This window comes from Talpa europaea (assembly GCF_964194135.1).
Source record: "Talpa europaea genome assembly, chromosome: 5".
In the NCBI taxonomy this organism is placed as follows: domain Eukaryota; kingdom Metazoa; phylum Chordata; class Mammalia; order Eulipotyphla; family Talpidae; genus Talpa; species Talpa europaea.
Window position 1 is genome coordinate 136,728,034 of NC_140071.1, and position 16,293 is coordinate 136,744,326.

The following is a 16,293-nucleotide window of genomic DNA, read 5'->3' on the forward strand; positions in this document are numbered from 1 at the left end:
CCCCTTCTCTGTTTTTGCCAGAATTGAAGTCTTGTTCCTGAGGCTTGCCAGGGACAACAACATCACGTGGTCATAAGCAGAACCACTTTGTGGGGCCACTGAGTGGGGAGCAGCAGCCCCCCTTCTGTCCCTGCTCCCCATCTGACAGGCAGCTGTGAAACATCTAGTCTTGAAATCTGGCAGGAACCAACAATTCTTTGCAAAAAGGTTACACTGAAGAATGTGGGGGTGAATGGAGTACTCCACAGAGGATGAGGTCTGGGTAGGAGTCCCCCTATAAACAAGACTCTGCACAGCCTCCTCCCTCCCTCCTCTGGCCTCCTCCTTGGAGATCAGCAGCAATTTCAGCCCCTCGAGCTGGACTGTTTTCAAAGTGTTTCCTGCATGAGCAAGAGAAACACTCAACCCAAGACAAACAGAGTTTGTGTGGATGGTTTGTGTTCTGCTGAGTTCTCTATTTTTAATCATTGTTTTAATAACGAGCGAGTGCTTGCCTGTAATCTTAGCACAATCCCCAAGAACAATCCACGCGCACGTGCTGGTTGCTCGCCCATAAACGTGTCTGTCTCTATATAACCAAGGAGTGATACCTGTCTCTCCAAGAGGACTGTTGACAGAGAACAGGGCCATGGGCCACACACCCCTCTTTTTGAATAAATTGTCTTCATGAGACTTACTCTCCTTGACCTGATGGTACTGTCGTGGCTTCTGCCTGTAACATCAGGCTCTTTTAGAGGGCCAAGAGAAAGAGAGAGGAGGCACGGCACCTGCTGGCATTCACACTAAATACAAACCCCTTTGTTAAAAATGTTGCATCGTGTTCCATAGTCCATTTATCTAATCTCCCCAAATACATCCTGGAGAATTAATTTTCATTCTGTTTGCATAATCTCGCTTATTGAATTGGAACTCAGTCGCCATGGGAAGCAATTCCTGTGAAGTCACCCCGAGCCCACCGCTCCCCTTCTAGAACACCCCCACGGAGGTGCTAAGCAGGAGGGAGCGGGGCCTGGGGTTTTCTTTCTTTTGCCTTTTCTGGTCCTCCTGGAGATATTTCCCACTCTGGGCTGTTAAATAAACGATCTGTCTCTTTGCAGGACAGTGACAACCTCTGGTGGGATGCTTTCGCCACGGAGTTTTTTGAGGACGACGCCACGTTAACCCTTTCATTTTGTTTGGAAGATGGACCAAAGCGATACAGTAAGAAAGTTTATTTTTCTAATATTCTCTTCTTGGGGCGCCTCTCGGAAAACCCGCAGGGGTCTCCAGAGAAGAGCACCTTGCTGACAATCTCACACAGTGAGACCTGAGCCCTCTCTGGCCACCAGGCCTTGTCACCGGAGGCAGCCCCATGGCAGAGAGGGGTGGCCCGGAGTTTGGCTGCTTGGGCGCTTGCTGTTCTGGGAGCTGGATGTGGGCGCTGGATGGTGGAACGACTCATCTATCTCTCCCCTTGTCCTTGACAGCTCACACTTAACACCCAGTCTTCTGCTTCTGAAGATTCCTTTAAAGAAAAAATATCTTTCCAGTCACAGAATCGGCCACATCCTTCTAATTCTCTCTTATCAATTATCTCAGGCATTTATTTGACAAGTGCTATTTTTTCTATGGGGGTGGTGGGAGAGGCCACAGCTGCTTTGAACCTTACCGTTTGGGATTAGTGTTGACAGAATTATAGGTCCTTGTCTTTCCGGCGAGTGATAACTCTGTAAAGATCCTCAAATTACAGCCTGTGGCACCTTGGGTAACAGCTGATCTGTCCTGATTAGGTTTAGCCAACTTGTCAGAGATCAGATTTGCTAGTTATATTCTAAGACCAAGAGACATAGATACATCAGCACAAAAGCAATTAATGTCCGCTTAGATCAGAGCGAGATGTGTTTTCAGAAATCAGCGTTGCATGTATGAAAGGATCAGTCGGAGGGTAAAACATCGCACGTATCACAAGCCCTGAGATGAGGGCGGAACCAGCCGCTGTGTGGAGACCGTTCAGAGCTCTGGGTAATGGGTGGCTAATAGGGCACTTGATAAATGGGCCTGAAAGCTACGCTGGTTGCTCAATATACTTAAAACCACTAGGGTACAAGTGGTGGTGTTTTTTAATCTGTGGGAAATATAGACAACTTCGCAGTGTCTGGCTCTACTGAATGATGAGCTGGTTCATGATGCTAATGCATGTGTGGTAATTTTGCAAACTGCGGAGAGCAGGTTAACCTAGACTTGCTGTCCGACTTGTCATTGCCAGGAGTTTCTCTGCAGATGTGGGTATTGTGGGTTTCGAAGGGCGTGGGACACTTCCCTTAGATATTTTGGGTGCGAAGGGGAGCCTGGCAATGGGTGTTGTAGACTGTCTCTATTCTCAACATAGTAGCTCCCCTTGCAAACACTGACCAGCCCACTCCATGGGCCCCCCAGATGCTGCCTTATTCACTTGCTTCTCTGTTGTGGGTTCCCCCCCTCAGCTGCCTCAGCTCCAGAGAGTAGGAGTGATGGACTCAGAAGCTGCTGTTTCTGGAATCCCTGGGAGATAAATGAACTCAGGAATCCAACAATTACTCTCTCCCCAAACGCCTCCCTATTCAATGGAGAATATTTCTGAATGAGCAGTCATCCATCCTCCGAGCCTTCTTATAGTTTTCTGAAGCATCAGCTCAGATAACTTCAAGTTATCATTGTTTTATGTTCCTGTGCTTTTTTTATTTTTATTTTTTTTTTTGGATTTAGGAATCCATCAGGGTCTGTTCTGGGAACTAGAATTACAGTTTTCCAGTCTATACTAATAAAACAGACTCTCGATCTTCCCTCTGCTCATCACCCCCCACCCCAACATCATTTGGGGGTGAGGCTCGATCAGTGACTGTAAGATCTGATTGCATGTGCAGGAGTAAATTCCTCACTAGGAGCCTTTGTTGTCCAGGGTTCTTTGTTTCTCTGAGCCAAAATATTTCCCGAGCGGAGAAGAGAAACAAAGATGATTGACAGTCTGAAGCCGAGTCTCATCAGCTGCTTTGCTGACAGCCTGGTGATGTGCACACGCTGCTGATGTGCGCGCGGGTGACAGCTGATTGACAGCCCAGGACTGGGGGACGGGTGAGAGCCTGCTTAGTGCTCTCTGTTCATGCAGCGCTCCTGGCTTGGCGCTGCCACCTTAACCCATTCGCGGTCCAGGCACTCGGTGCCAGGCTGGAAAACACCTGCTGGCTTGGGCTGGGGACAACAGCCCTTCCTTGATGCCTTCCAGGGAGCTGGGAACTTAGCAGTTCTGACAAAGGAAGACTTGGCTATTGCATTTGTATATGTAAAAAAATTCCTCATAATGACTTTCATTCTAGGTCTCAAGAAGTAGTCCAGATGAGGTTTATTTAACCCTTACTAGAAAAACTTTTCTTCCTCCTTCCCCATCTCTGTGTCTTTGGGTAGCAAATCTCTGTCTCTAAGATAGCAAATCTCTCAGCTGCCGTAAATCCTATAATAGGTGTTTCTATATTTATTTATTGTCAGTCACCCCTCTTAAAATGTTATCTCCATGTGGACAAGGACTTTATTTTATTTATGGTTGAATTCTCAGATTAAGATAGAATACGGGCTCAGTCAAATACTGAATGACTATAATGGAATAAATGAGTGAGTGGACATTTGGGGACAACTTTACATCACAAACAGAATGTTGGCCTGAAAACAAATAAACAAAAATCTTTACCAAGATCTTTGGACATTTTTAGCCTGGAGGGAATTTGTCCCCAGTGCTCTGCTGGCATTTTCAAGTGCGTTCTGGGATATGATCTGCTCTATGTTAAACCAGAGAGTGGGGAGACAGTGGAAGAATCCAGGAGACCATCATGCTTTGGGAGAGGGTGTGCTTCTTTGCCTTGCAGAAAGTTTTTCTGTGTCAATGGTGTGATATCCACCAAGCCCCCGCTGTCTTGATGTGGGGGAACCCCATCTTCAACAGGTTATGATTGGGTCAGATGCAGACTACTGAGATGCCAGTGTGTCCAGTTGGTGTGAAGAGGCACCAGGGGGATGGACCCTGTTGGAAATCAGGTGCATCCCTGTCTCTGCCCTGGGAGCACTGGAAGGTGATTCTCCAGCATCTGGAGAAGTGGGTAGTTCCAGGGGTCAGTGTCCTCCTTGAGAGAGGTGGAGCTCAGGGAGGAAAGGGAGTGGAGGCAGGCAACTCTGACTGTGTCAGCAGGTCAGTGGTTAAGGGCTGACCAGCATCTTTTCTGTAAATGGCAACTGTGTCCAGAGCCCCAGTTGGTGAGTCACTGTCCATGGGTCCCCTGACTTCAGAGTCAAAGTTGGGACACCCCCCTCCCTGTCTCCCGACTGCTATGCCTACCTCATCCCATAACTAAGGGGAAAGAAATGGATTTGTCAATTCACTCATTAACAGGGTCATAAGTCACAAATAATTACTGCGTCTGACTTGTCAGCGAAGCCAAGGGAAGCAGAGGAGCGGGGCCCTCCAGGACCTCATGCACCAGCTTTGCCTCCTGTGTCCCATGGGTACAAATGCAGCTATGTCTTTTACTACCTGTGAGAATTGGGAAAGTCACTTTCTAAAGGTCAGCAGGCTCACCTGAAATTGAGGGTGTGGTGAGATGATGCGTGTGAAGTTCTTAGCAGTGTTTCCAGCGCCTTGATTGTGCTCCCTGCATAGCTGTGTCCACTGAGTTCCCAGGAGCGTGTTGCTGCCTCCAGTGGAGACCCAGGGTGACACCGGCACAATTGCCATTGAGCCTTTCGCTGCTGTGGTACCCAGGAGGTGGGTTCCAGTCATTTACAGTCTCCTACTTATTACTTCATCCCGATTTCTGCTTTTTGCCTGGAATAGGATTCTGGAAGGACCACACACTTTCACAGGCACAAGAGCCAAAGGCTGCTCATTCCTTCTTCCTCTGAGGCTGCCACAGAATGGCTCATTCCGGGGCCATCTGCAACCTTTTCCTCAGTCATCAGGTCTCATTAGATAACTCAAAACCACAGGTGCACCCTCAGTGGTCATTTCCACACTCCCTGCGTCTTCATGCACCCTCAGTGGTCATTTCCACACTCCCTGCATCTTCATTACCTTTTCTTTCCTGCCTCCCCCCCTTTTTTTTTTCCTGGAAGTGCTGACAGCATGGCCATATTGGCCAAGTGCTTCCATTTTGTTTTGAAGGAAGCGTGGTGCAGTGCGGCACTTTTGGCTGCATTCCCTGGAGGTCGAGAAAGTGTATGAGGCCAAGCAGCGTCCCTCTTTCTGTGACTGTTTTTTCCTGCTCCTCTTTGACTTTCCCTGCCCAGCTGTGTTTTTGTTGAGTGTGCTCTGCAGGAATTCTGAAAGCCTTTCCCTTCCACTTTTTCATCCTCAAGTAACTTATAGCACAGTTAAAAACACATTCTTGGCAAAGTCATTCCTTGAGCATTGTGACCCCATGCTTAATAACTATGGTGGCGTGGACGGGGCCATTTTAAAAAGTTACAAGCAGAGAGAGTGCCCTGGAGAGTGTGGCATGCGGGGAGGGCACTAACAGGCCAGATGTGTGCTGTCTTTCTGATATCACCTCTGCAAATCCACCTGAGATCTAGAGAGAGACACAGGGTCTTGGGAACATCAGCTTCCTCAAGGGATACATGTCAGCTGGTCCTGGGGATCATCCTCTGCAAAGCAGTTCTGTTCCTCTGAAAATTGCTCATTCCCCCCTGCCCACTTTTAAAAACATTTGGGATTAGAGATCAAAATCAGGATGATGGATGCACATAGACTCATCCACCATAGCCAGGGAGTGTTAAACATGTTGCTTAAACCTCAGTCTCTTCATCTATAGCACCAAGGGAATAAAAATCCCCAAATCATAGAGTATTTGTGAAAGTTACATAAGATTCAATAACACCTAACTAAGGCTTAGCAGTTGCTGTGGAAAGCACACAATGAATACTTCTTGTGTGAATAAAGAAAAGCAAGAATGACTGGAGGAAGAGTTAAACCTATGAATGCCAGTCACTTGGAATTAAAGTAGAGGATAGTTATTCAGTCTTTTGGCACCAAACAGGAAACATTCTGGCTTTAGATCTTTCTAGATGGAAACCTTAAGAATTTCATGACCACTTGGAGAAAAGTTGATATGAATGGAAGATGGTGATTCAAAGATTTTGATACCCAGCAAGGGTGAAGTTTCCAGCCCCTGTTTTGCCCAGAGGCAAGGCGCTGTTGAATTCTTTTCAAGCTCCAGCCACCATGCTTGGCACCTTTGGGCTCTTTCTATATCTTGTTTACTGGGAACAAGATGAAAGGAATGCACTGTGATTACCTTCAAAAATGTATCTTAGAGTACAGAATGCATGTCCTCAGAGGGGTCCTGATGGCTGTAACTGGGTGATGTGGCATTTCCGGTGCACTGTGTCATCCTGGTGTCATGGATGACTCTGGAAAGTGTTTTCTTGTATATGGAACTGAACTAAATGGTTTCTAGAATGGATGATTCTGGCTTCTGAGTTGTTATTTTAATGAGTGATCATTTTTAACAGCAGTCTTCATTGGCTGGCAAGATTTGGAGCAAGCTTCATTTGAACTAAAGCAAATTTTTATCAAAGTTCATTTGTTCCTCCACTCATTCATTGATCCAGTTTCAGAATTCTCTAAGTTCTTGTTATTTACAGGCATTGCTATAATGGGGTTGATAGTTTTGGAGAGCAGGGCACAGTTCATCACAAATTTTTTCATTTACTTTTGATTCCCTTTTATTGAAAATACATACCTTAAATTGACAAAATCACCTTAGAAGCGCAATAAGAAAATATTCTTGTGACATTAATAGAAAATCTGGGACTACTTATAAAAAAGATTTGATGAAAACCCACTGGTGACAGAATTCTAAAGGGAAAAAAGGATACTGAATTTCTTCCCATTTGTGGTTTCAAATTGATGAATATCAAGAGTTCCAAATTGGCCATAACAAAGGATTGAGCAGACATCACGTTCTCTCATCACTAATAAATACCACACTAATGATCACATGAGAAAATGGACAGAAAAGTGCTTTGAGTAAATTTAAAGTGCTGTGCCAGTTGAATGTATAATATCATCATATTTGTAATGGATCTTTAGGATTTGGTGATGTTTTATGTTTCCTTTATAAGTCAGACTTTAAGAAATCTGAAATGATTGTTGGATCTTTGGCTCAGGGAATTAAAATTCATTGTCAAATATATAGACGTGGGCTTCCGCTGGTGGCGCAGCGGTTGAGTGCTGGGCTGCGAGGCTGCCCGCAGCCTCTGCGGTGCCGGTTCGTTCCCCGGCCACCAGCGAGGGTCCCACCAAAAAAAAAAAAAATATATATATATATATATATAGATAGATAGATAGATAGATAGATAGATATAGAGAGAGACTTGACCAAATCATACCCATGACTGCCCTTAGAAACTTAGCTGGGAGGTCTGAAAATGGCCAGAAAGTGGACATTATGTGTTGTTTTTGAGACATTTTTTGATATATCTGGAGACATCACAATCACTTCTTCCTGATTCTTGGTTTCACAGAGTAGAAACCTACTTTTATATCCTCCCTGTCTTAGACAGATGTCTGTACCCCATAGTGAGCAACAGGATATATGTGGCAAACTCCTTCATGATCACAGTGACAGATGGTGCCACTGGTACTTATTGTCTGAGGCAATAAATGTTCTGCAACAAAAAAATTACAGAGAAGCATCTCACCTGACCTTTTATATGTCAAGTTTACTAATCATCTGGAAGACAGGGTTGCTAGATGAAATGTAAGTATACAAAATGACATTCTCAAACTGCAAAATTATTTGTTGTTTACCTGAAATTCAAAGTCAACTGGATGTCCATGTTCTATGTTTTTCTTTGTAAAATCTGTGTTAAGTCTATGGAATGAACTCCAGTTCAGGCTCAAATTCAAAATCTTGACAATTGCTGAACAGCTACAATGGGGTGAGAGTTTGACCTGAAAAAGAGCTAAGATTTCACCTGGTGCTTTTATCATGGAAGTCTGCCTCTGTTTATTTTCAGCAACTATATTCACAAGTCCTACCCATAGAATGAACAGCCTTAGGAAAAGGTGGAGTGGGGATACGAGTTGAGTTTGAATCCAAAGTCCACAGTTGACTATGCCAGCATTTAGGCAGATGTGGAGCTAACACACATGATTGCGATATGGTGTCTGCCTTCAAGGATCTTACAGCTTAACAAAGATGACAGATAATGAATTCTAATGTCACAGTGCCAAAACTGGGAGAGTAGGACACACAAATACTATGGGGCAGCGAGAATGGAGTCATTGAATTTTCTTGCAAGGGAGAAAGACTCAGTCCAGCAAACAGTTCTTTCTAACTTTCTGGAACCCTTAAACACCCTAAGGCCATGACAGAAAACATCCTATCACAATACTTTGCAAACATATGACCTTAAGCAAATATCTGTGGACTCAATGAATGATGTAACAGCATAAGTAGTACAAATATGCCCCAAGGTGAGCCTCCCTGGTGGCGCAGCAGTTGAGCGCTGGGTTGTGAAGCTGTCCGCAGGCTCTGCAGCGCCGGTTCGATCCCCAGCCACCGGCAAGGGTCCCACATGGTGCGCAGACCTCTCCTGCCGCCCGCTGCTCCCCTCAGCAGGTCCTTCTGCCTGTTCTGCTCCCTGCTCTGTCTCTGGTGAATTCTCTTGCCCTCCCGTGCTTCTGACTGTACCCAGTGCTTGTATAAATAAATAAATAAATCTTTAAAAACAAAACAAAACAAATATGCCCCAAGGGGTCTGATTATTAAGCCCAAAGACACATTATTACAGGTATGATTTTTCCCAGGCTTTCATCATTTCCCACCATCACACTCTCAAGTTGTAGCAACTCATCTTGTATTACATGAAACAGAAATGTCACCGAGTGATTTGAAAATTTGTCTACAAACAGAACCAGGACTGTGACTCTCATTTTTTTAAACACCAAACTAAAATCATTTTACCCAACCTACAATACTAGAAATGGTTTGTTTTTTTCTTTAGTGCTTTGGGCAATGAGTTGGTTGAGTATTTCACCATATAGTTTGCCAAACTAATAAGTCCAATGGTGACATCGTATTTCATAGATGGTTAACTAGTGACTCTTGTTCCTCGGTAGCTCTTATTGGACATAATTTCAGTGTAAACCCCTACTTATTTACTTAAACTTTCTTCCCATGTGTCACCTTTCACTGCCCTCCTGATAAGAAGAATGAGTAAAAACTGTTGCCTTGAAATTGCTAATAATCTAGTGATTTATTGTTTTTAGGACTTGCCTATTAGCAGATCTTAACCAGGTGCTTCCTACAGATGCCCTCTGTCTCTGCTGATGAAACCTAGTCTGAAAATAATGCCGATCACCATATTTTTAGACTATATTCAATTGTCACATTGGTATCACTTTAAAAAAAATTCTGGTGTTTATTTTTATTTTTTTAAGATTATTTTATTTATTATACATAAAAGAAAGAACTCAGGTCTAGACCAGAGGTGTGGGGCGAGGGAGGCTGAGAAGATTCACCAGAGACAGAGTGGGGAGCAGAACAGATGGATCTACTGAAACACACTGCTGAGCGGAGCAGTGGGCGAGACAGGAGGGGTCTGTTGCGCCATGTGGGTCAGCTCCCTGGCCGGGAATCGAACTCATGCCATAGTGACTGGTGATAGCTTGATAGCACTGAGACTTTAACCCCTGCGCTACCAGGGAGGCCCTTGGTATCACTTTTTCATGTAAAGTATTTTGAAAAATTTATGTGAATCTGAGATGTGTGCAGAAATTCCTTTGTGTAATACTGGTCTGTGATATACTTGTTTAGTGGATTGAGCTAATTTGAGGCATACTCCCCACAAACCAATGTATAGCTTAATCCTCACTTGTGTGTCATATTTTCTCATTGTGAATGCCCCTTATTTATGCAATGGGATAAAATAAAGTATATTTCAAAGTCAGGTTTAATTAACAGAATTAAATTCTTCCACTACCATAGGAAGCCATGCACAGGTAGATTTCATTAAGAATGCAAAGACTCCCCAACAAAATAGCCCATGAGAATATGTTTCGGCATTTATTGTTCAACCACGTAGTCATATTAGGGTATTTGAATTCAAGAGCTTACAGAACTTGCACCTTCGTGTATTTTGTTTTTATTATTCGTGCCAAGAGAATCAATCTCACATCATTATGGTGTCCTCGTTTATTTTTATGATATTGGTCCATTCCCAATATGGGAGCTAATGGCTGACTTGAATATATTCTCTGATGGGAACTTTCTCAGTGGTTATGTACAACTTTGGTTTCTCAAGTGAGGAGGTTTTTCAAGTTCAAATGGACAACAATTGACACAAATAATCAATTTGAAAATTTGTAGGAAGAAGTAAGTTTGCCTGGCAATGTGAAAATACGGCCACACCCTTTCTAGGAGACAAGTCCTCCATATTATCTAGAGCAAAAAGAGCATTACATGATTTTTACAGATTTTCTTAAAAATACATGTGCCTGTCTTAATCTCACCTTTGAAAACTCTTATATTTCAAATATTTGTGATTGCCTCGTTTCACTTTGAAAAATGCATCTGTTGCTATGCAAGGATGGGTTACTTACACTGAGAACAGTGAAAAAAACAACAAAGAGTCTTTTCAGTATCTAATTATGAGTCAAGCCTAGTCAGTAATACTTGGGAAGGTATTTCCCCACAGATGCACATGGTATTTCCATGTTACTCTTGATTTCCAGATAAAAACCAGCCATTTGAAGTGGTTCCCTATAAAAGAAGTACTGTTTGTGTGCATACTTCAGAATTAGTGCAAGCTTTGGAAATACTCCAACAACTGCAATAAGCTACCTGAGAGATGTATTTGTCCATGTAAAATTTCCTCTGGACCTGTTTGTCATGTCATACATGTGACGTGTTCCTAGCTTTTGATAAAGTCATCTATACTTTTTGAGTTTTTAATTGAGGCATTTAGGAAAATTCAACTTTCAAGCTTTCAGAAAAATTAGTTAAGAATCATCTTTTTCAGGTTGTGTGCATAAGATAACTTAAGGTTCACAGGCGTATTTGCTTGTCTTAAATAGAACCATGTGAGACACGATAAACTGTGTTTGACTGATTATGTAAATAACCCCTAATTATATCCTTCCTAGTTTTCCACACTTCTAGACTCTGTACCCAAATGTATTTCCTACAAAATGCTTTGGTTCTTAGAGGTCTATTATTCTTTTTTTAAAGATGGACCCAAAAATCAGTAATTATGAGAGTTATTATTCAGGTTCACAGCAGTGCAGCAGCCATTTTTCACTTGATAATTACCTTGTTAAACTAGTGTCAGAACAGCGCCATGCCTTATTGAAGAAAATGGCTGACCGGCCGCATGCAAGTAAGCCTAGCTGTGGAAATATTAAAAGATTTATTAAATCCAGGCTCATCTTCAGCATTACCTCATTGATATTAGTTATGGAAGTTCTAGGACGTTGTGGATTTCCCATTAGAAATTTCTAGTATATTTCCCCAGGTCCCTGAGTTGCATCTAGGTGTTTCCTCTATGTTCTTTTTCACTTTGTGGCCAACCAGGCCTGTGTGTAATTGGCATCATCTCCATTCAGAAACTTCAGGAGGAAAAGATCAGAGGACCCATCCCAGGGAAAGAAGAAAGTCAGATGACACCCTTTCTCTTCCTACTTTTCCTGGTTTTCAATTGCAGTTTTATTTATTACTTCTTTCCCTTTGGAAAGAAAAATTTAAAAAAGGAGAACCTCCACTATTAGCTGTGGTTTTTATCCAAAAAGAGATACAGTGACAGATTCCAATTGTTAGTCCAAAATAAGTACTAATCTTGCTATGATATAATTTGCCAAAAAAAAAAAAAAAAAAAGAGTTGCATACCCGGTAGATTCTTAGCATTTTTTCAACGTGTCCAATGATAACCTCCTGGATTGGTTAATGAGTTAAAATGACAAGCATTCTGATAATGCCTTGCAGTTTATAAATTCTTTCATAAATTAGGACCATCTGTACATTCATGGAGAGAGGACTCTGTCTGATCCCTCCCTGCAGCTCCCTGGCCCTGCAAGGAACAGAGAGGAGACTGGTTAATATTTGTGGCATGGGACTGGATGGTAGTTTCTCATTCCATCTTCACTTGGACCCTGGGCGCAGGTGTTATATTGTCTACCTGTATCATAGAGATGAAGAAAGTGAGGTCCCTAGAGACTGAGAACTCAACTCCTCCATCCTACACACCGTATTGGGACACCGTCACTTCTCAGCAGCTTTTTTAAAACAGCAGAGAATCTTTGACTATTACCTGTTCAGATAAAAAAAAAATCTGGCCGCTCGTTCTGGAGTCTGGAGCTGTATCTCTTTCTCTCCTCATTTGCTCCTCCCCAAAACAGACAGGTTAAAGAAGAATTAGTTCTCTATGGCAAACGTGTCCTCCAGCATATTTTTCTCATCATGGTTAAGTGCGGATTACTTAAATCCCTCCAACATCGCTGCTACGAAGCTGACATTTATAAATTTTCTTTTTTGATGCAGTATGGGTTCTGCCATATGTCTTCCACAATAACTATCTATGTTTTCAGGGAATCGAAAGATTTATTTCCTTCCAAGTCCTTGTTGCTAACATTTTCTCCAAGCCTCCCAAACTGCCAAGAGATGAACTTCAATTTAGAGGAACTGTTACATTTGTCATTGTGAATTTGCTAAACTTTGGATAAATTTGAAGATTTATGCTTATTCCCAAACGGCCCATGAGAATAGCTTTGAAGCTCGGGAAGTTCACGCTTGGCTTCCTTCCTGCACTGCTAAGTTCACGAGTCCTTGAATCCAAGCCTCCTCCCTTCATGTCTCAGGTCTCTGTGGTTGCCTTGGTGCCAACACATTTGCACCGTTAAGAACTGAGGCCTGAGTCACTGCCCAGGGGCAGGAGAGGCGTTTTCTCCCTGCCAGGAAATCACACACTATCTCTGTATTTCCAGGATGATCCGATTAGAGAGGAACTTACAGGAACCCCTCACTTTAAAGGCAAATAGTTCAGGTCTGCAGACAAACAAGCCTCAGCAATGGTCTGGCCCCAGGCTAACTTACCCCCTTTGTACTTGTACCCAATCACTCTGAGTCTCACTTTTCATCTGGAAAATGAACGTGATGTCTGTCTGGCAATGGTACTTTAAAGGGCATTTACAAATAATATCCATATTATCCCTGATACACAGGAGTTTATCTATAAACAGTAGCTCATATAATGATTATTCTTAGATAATATACCACGAAGTGGTCTTGGCATTGACCTTTTCAAGGCAATGCAGCTAGTTGGTGATAGAGTGAGGATTCGAATTCATGTCTCCTCATTCTTTAGAAAACATTAAGCTCTGCATCGTGACTAGCTAAAAGTTTGATTCTTCTTTTTTGTTGAACCTAATCTAGAAGTAACATGGTTTATAGGGACTATATATTACTTGATTTTATTCTTTGAATCATCTTAAAAATCTTTCAGCATCAAGAGCATTAGGAAATGTGGTTAAATTTATTGACTTCAGAGTAGTGCAAAATGCTGCAGGCAACCTATTTGACGGATGTCCTGGGGGCAGGCAGACTGGGCACTGGCTAGCTGGATGCCCTGGACATGGTAGAGGGTTCTGCCATCCCATCTGGGTTCAGAATGTGATTCCTGGCTATTTTAGGGTGGAAAACCCCATTTTTTTTTTTTTTGCTTGTTGTTCATTAGCAAGTTTTCAGTTGCAGAGGCCTACCCCTGCCCCAGTATACCATCAAGTCCAGAATCTCTCTGTCCCTTCAAACCTCTGACCTGAAGGGCTTACCTGATGAGGTCTGGCCCACTTTGCATAATCTCCCTCATGATGAACTCAAAAGCCTCAGCTTAGGGACTTCAGTTACCTCTGGGGAATCCTTTTGCCACCGAACGTGACATAATCATGGAGATGTCCTCACACCAGATTGTAGAAATTGTCATCTCCAGCCCTAATCGCCTGATACCATGGTTGGCACAGAATAATATGTGTAGAACGAATAATATGTGTAGAACGAATAAACTGGAACTGTCTAGAAGTGGTTGAAGTCACAGGTTGATAGCCTGTCATGCTTTAAAATGAAGATCTTTCCAAAAAACGAGCTTTTCAAAATGTAACAATTTGCTACAGAATGAGATGCAGAGCTCAGCCTCCCTCGAGGGGATAAAAGTCCCATAATTCTGTGTATCTAAATCAGAACTAAAATAGAATTTGGAAAACTTGATTATAACTACTATCAATTATCAAATTATGTGTTTGATCCTGATTACTGAAGAAAGTCAACTCATTTCTTAAAGGGCTCGCTTGATTTTCCCCCACAGGCCTTATCCAATGTGAAGAGTCTTCCCGGCCCTGTATCTCCAAGCTGTGCTATGCATTTTGGCCTCATTAGTGAATTTACATTTATGATATGGAGGATCAGATTCTTTTTAAGTATCAATAAGGCACATGAATTATAGAAAGGAGATATTCCGATGAATCAGTAGGACTGAAAAGTCTTGACAAACTATGAATGAACAAATGTCTGTAGGATAGAGTGAGGCCTCGAGACAGACAGAACAATTGTTCCAGAATAGAAGAAAAAGGCATATTTGTATCCCTCAATAAAGCAGGACACAGCTCCCAATGTTAGGGAGAAACCTACAGAGTGGCTATGCCCCAGAAGTCGATGAGTTGTATCAGACAAGGATCAAATTAGCATGAGACCAAAACCAAACCGAGGCAGAAAGTTCATAAGTTAGTCCCTGGCATGCTGCTCTAGCAGCAGGAAGGGCAAAGGATGTGGAGGGACAATCAAAAGAACAGCTCACACGATCAGGGGCCTGGTGGGATGGATTCATGGGCACAGAACAAAAGATTTTCGATGTAGCTAAGCAACTGTTAGCAGAGAATGCATCCTGATAGACACCTATAAACCCTCCAGGCTCACAAGTGACCTGTTTAGGGCAGTGTAAGCAGGGAATATAACCAAATGCAACCAGATGAAAGAAGAATTTAAACAGCTGGGTATCTGCCAGGGGAAGAAATGATGGAAAGTATCTGTTAGAGAACAGAAAACAAAGCTGATTTCTTTCAAATGGAAGATGTCATACTTTAGGCTAATTAAGCAAAACCAAGAAATATTTATTGAGGACTCACAATAAAATCCCTGGTAGGTCTTTCTCTTCTGCAATTCCAAGTTGAAAGTTTATAATTCCCCCCCCCCATTAATCATGTGAATCGAACCATGTTATTGCATGATTCTTTATGTCATGTTCAAGGAGCTGCCCTCATTAAATCCTACTCATGATCACATTCTTTTATGACACATTTTAATTGTAATTTTTAAAAGTACAAAAATTTGAGTTCAAACATGAAATGCTGTCTACTTTGTTAAAATGAGTTGTTTTCGTGTATTTTCAAACCATGATCACCTACCCTTTTTCCTTTCTGCTTTGTGATTGCTGTCCACTCCTTCCCCCAAAATAATCAGCAAAAGAAAATTTTAAATGTTTATATTATTAAGAGGGATTTCACAAACTGGTAGGATGGTTGGGATTCCCAAATCTGAAGGAAGATTATTTGGGAAGTGCCTTAGATTTGTTTAATTGAACACTCCATTTGAAAAAATTGAAAGGCATTCTCTCTCTTAATCTTTTTTTTTTTTAACTTAATTTCAATTTCTTTTTCCATCACAAATATTTTGGGGCACATTTTCCAAATGTTAGGGATTTTATAATCTAGAAGAACTGGATCCAGAATATTTAACTGCTTGCATCAAAGGACCCCAGATGACTAGAACCATCCCAGCCTGAAGAGCTGATGAACTCGGGATAAACAATCCATCATAAGAATTTATTCATATGTGACTGCAAATGTGATTTTATCTATTCACATATTCATTCATTTTACACTTAACACTTCAAACATTTGTTCATTAATTTGCCAAATGTTCTCTGTCTCTTTGTACTTAATACATAAGATCCGGATTTTTTCTCTCCTCTGTGGACATCTCTGGTAGCCTTATAAGTCTTCAGAGATAGTGTGAAAACGTAAGTCTGTTTTTCCACTTGACACAGTAAATTTGGATATTGTATAACAAATGCAAATTAATTCTATGTACTGCAGGAACAAACATCAAAAGCCACAAAGAGTAGGTGCTCTTTCTCGTCTTTCTCGTCTTGGACAATATATCTTGTGAAAGTAGCAGAAAAATAATTTCTGGAGGTCACATCTCCCTCTGTGTTTTATCATTTAGCACTACCCCCACACCCAGT

General features: G+C 42.1%; 1 protein-coding gene across 6 annotated transcripts in view; it reads left to right on the forward strand.

The window, feature by feature from the left end:
• Positions 1 to 16,293, forward strand: part of LDB2 (LIM domain binding 2) — a gene marked incomplete at both ends in the record, with an annotated part of 315,239 nt that overhangs the window by 123,140 nt on the left and 175,806 nt on the right. For all 6 annotated transcript variants that reach the window (XM_084233698.1, XM_084233699.1, XM_084233700.1 and 3 more), the window contains one exon: positions 1,098 to 1,200. In XM_084233698.1, coding sequence (XP_084089824.1) covers positions 1,098 to 1,200 — 103 coding nt within the window. The remainder of the gene's footprint in view (positions 1 to 1,097; positions 1,201 to 16,293) is intronic.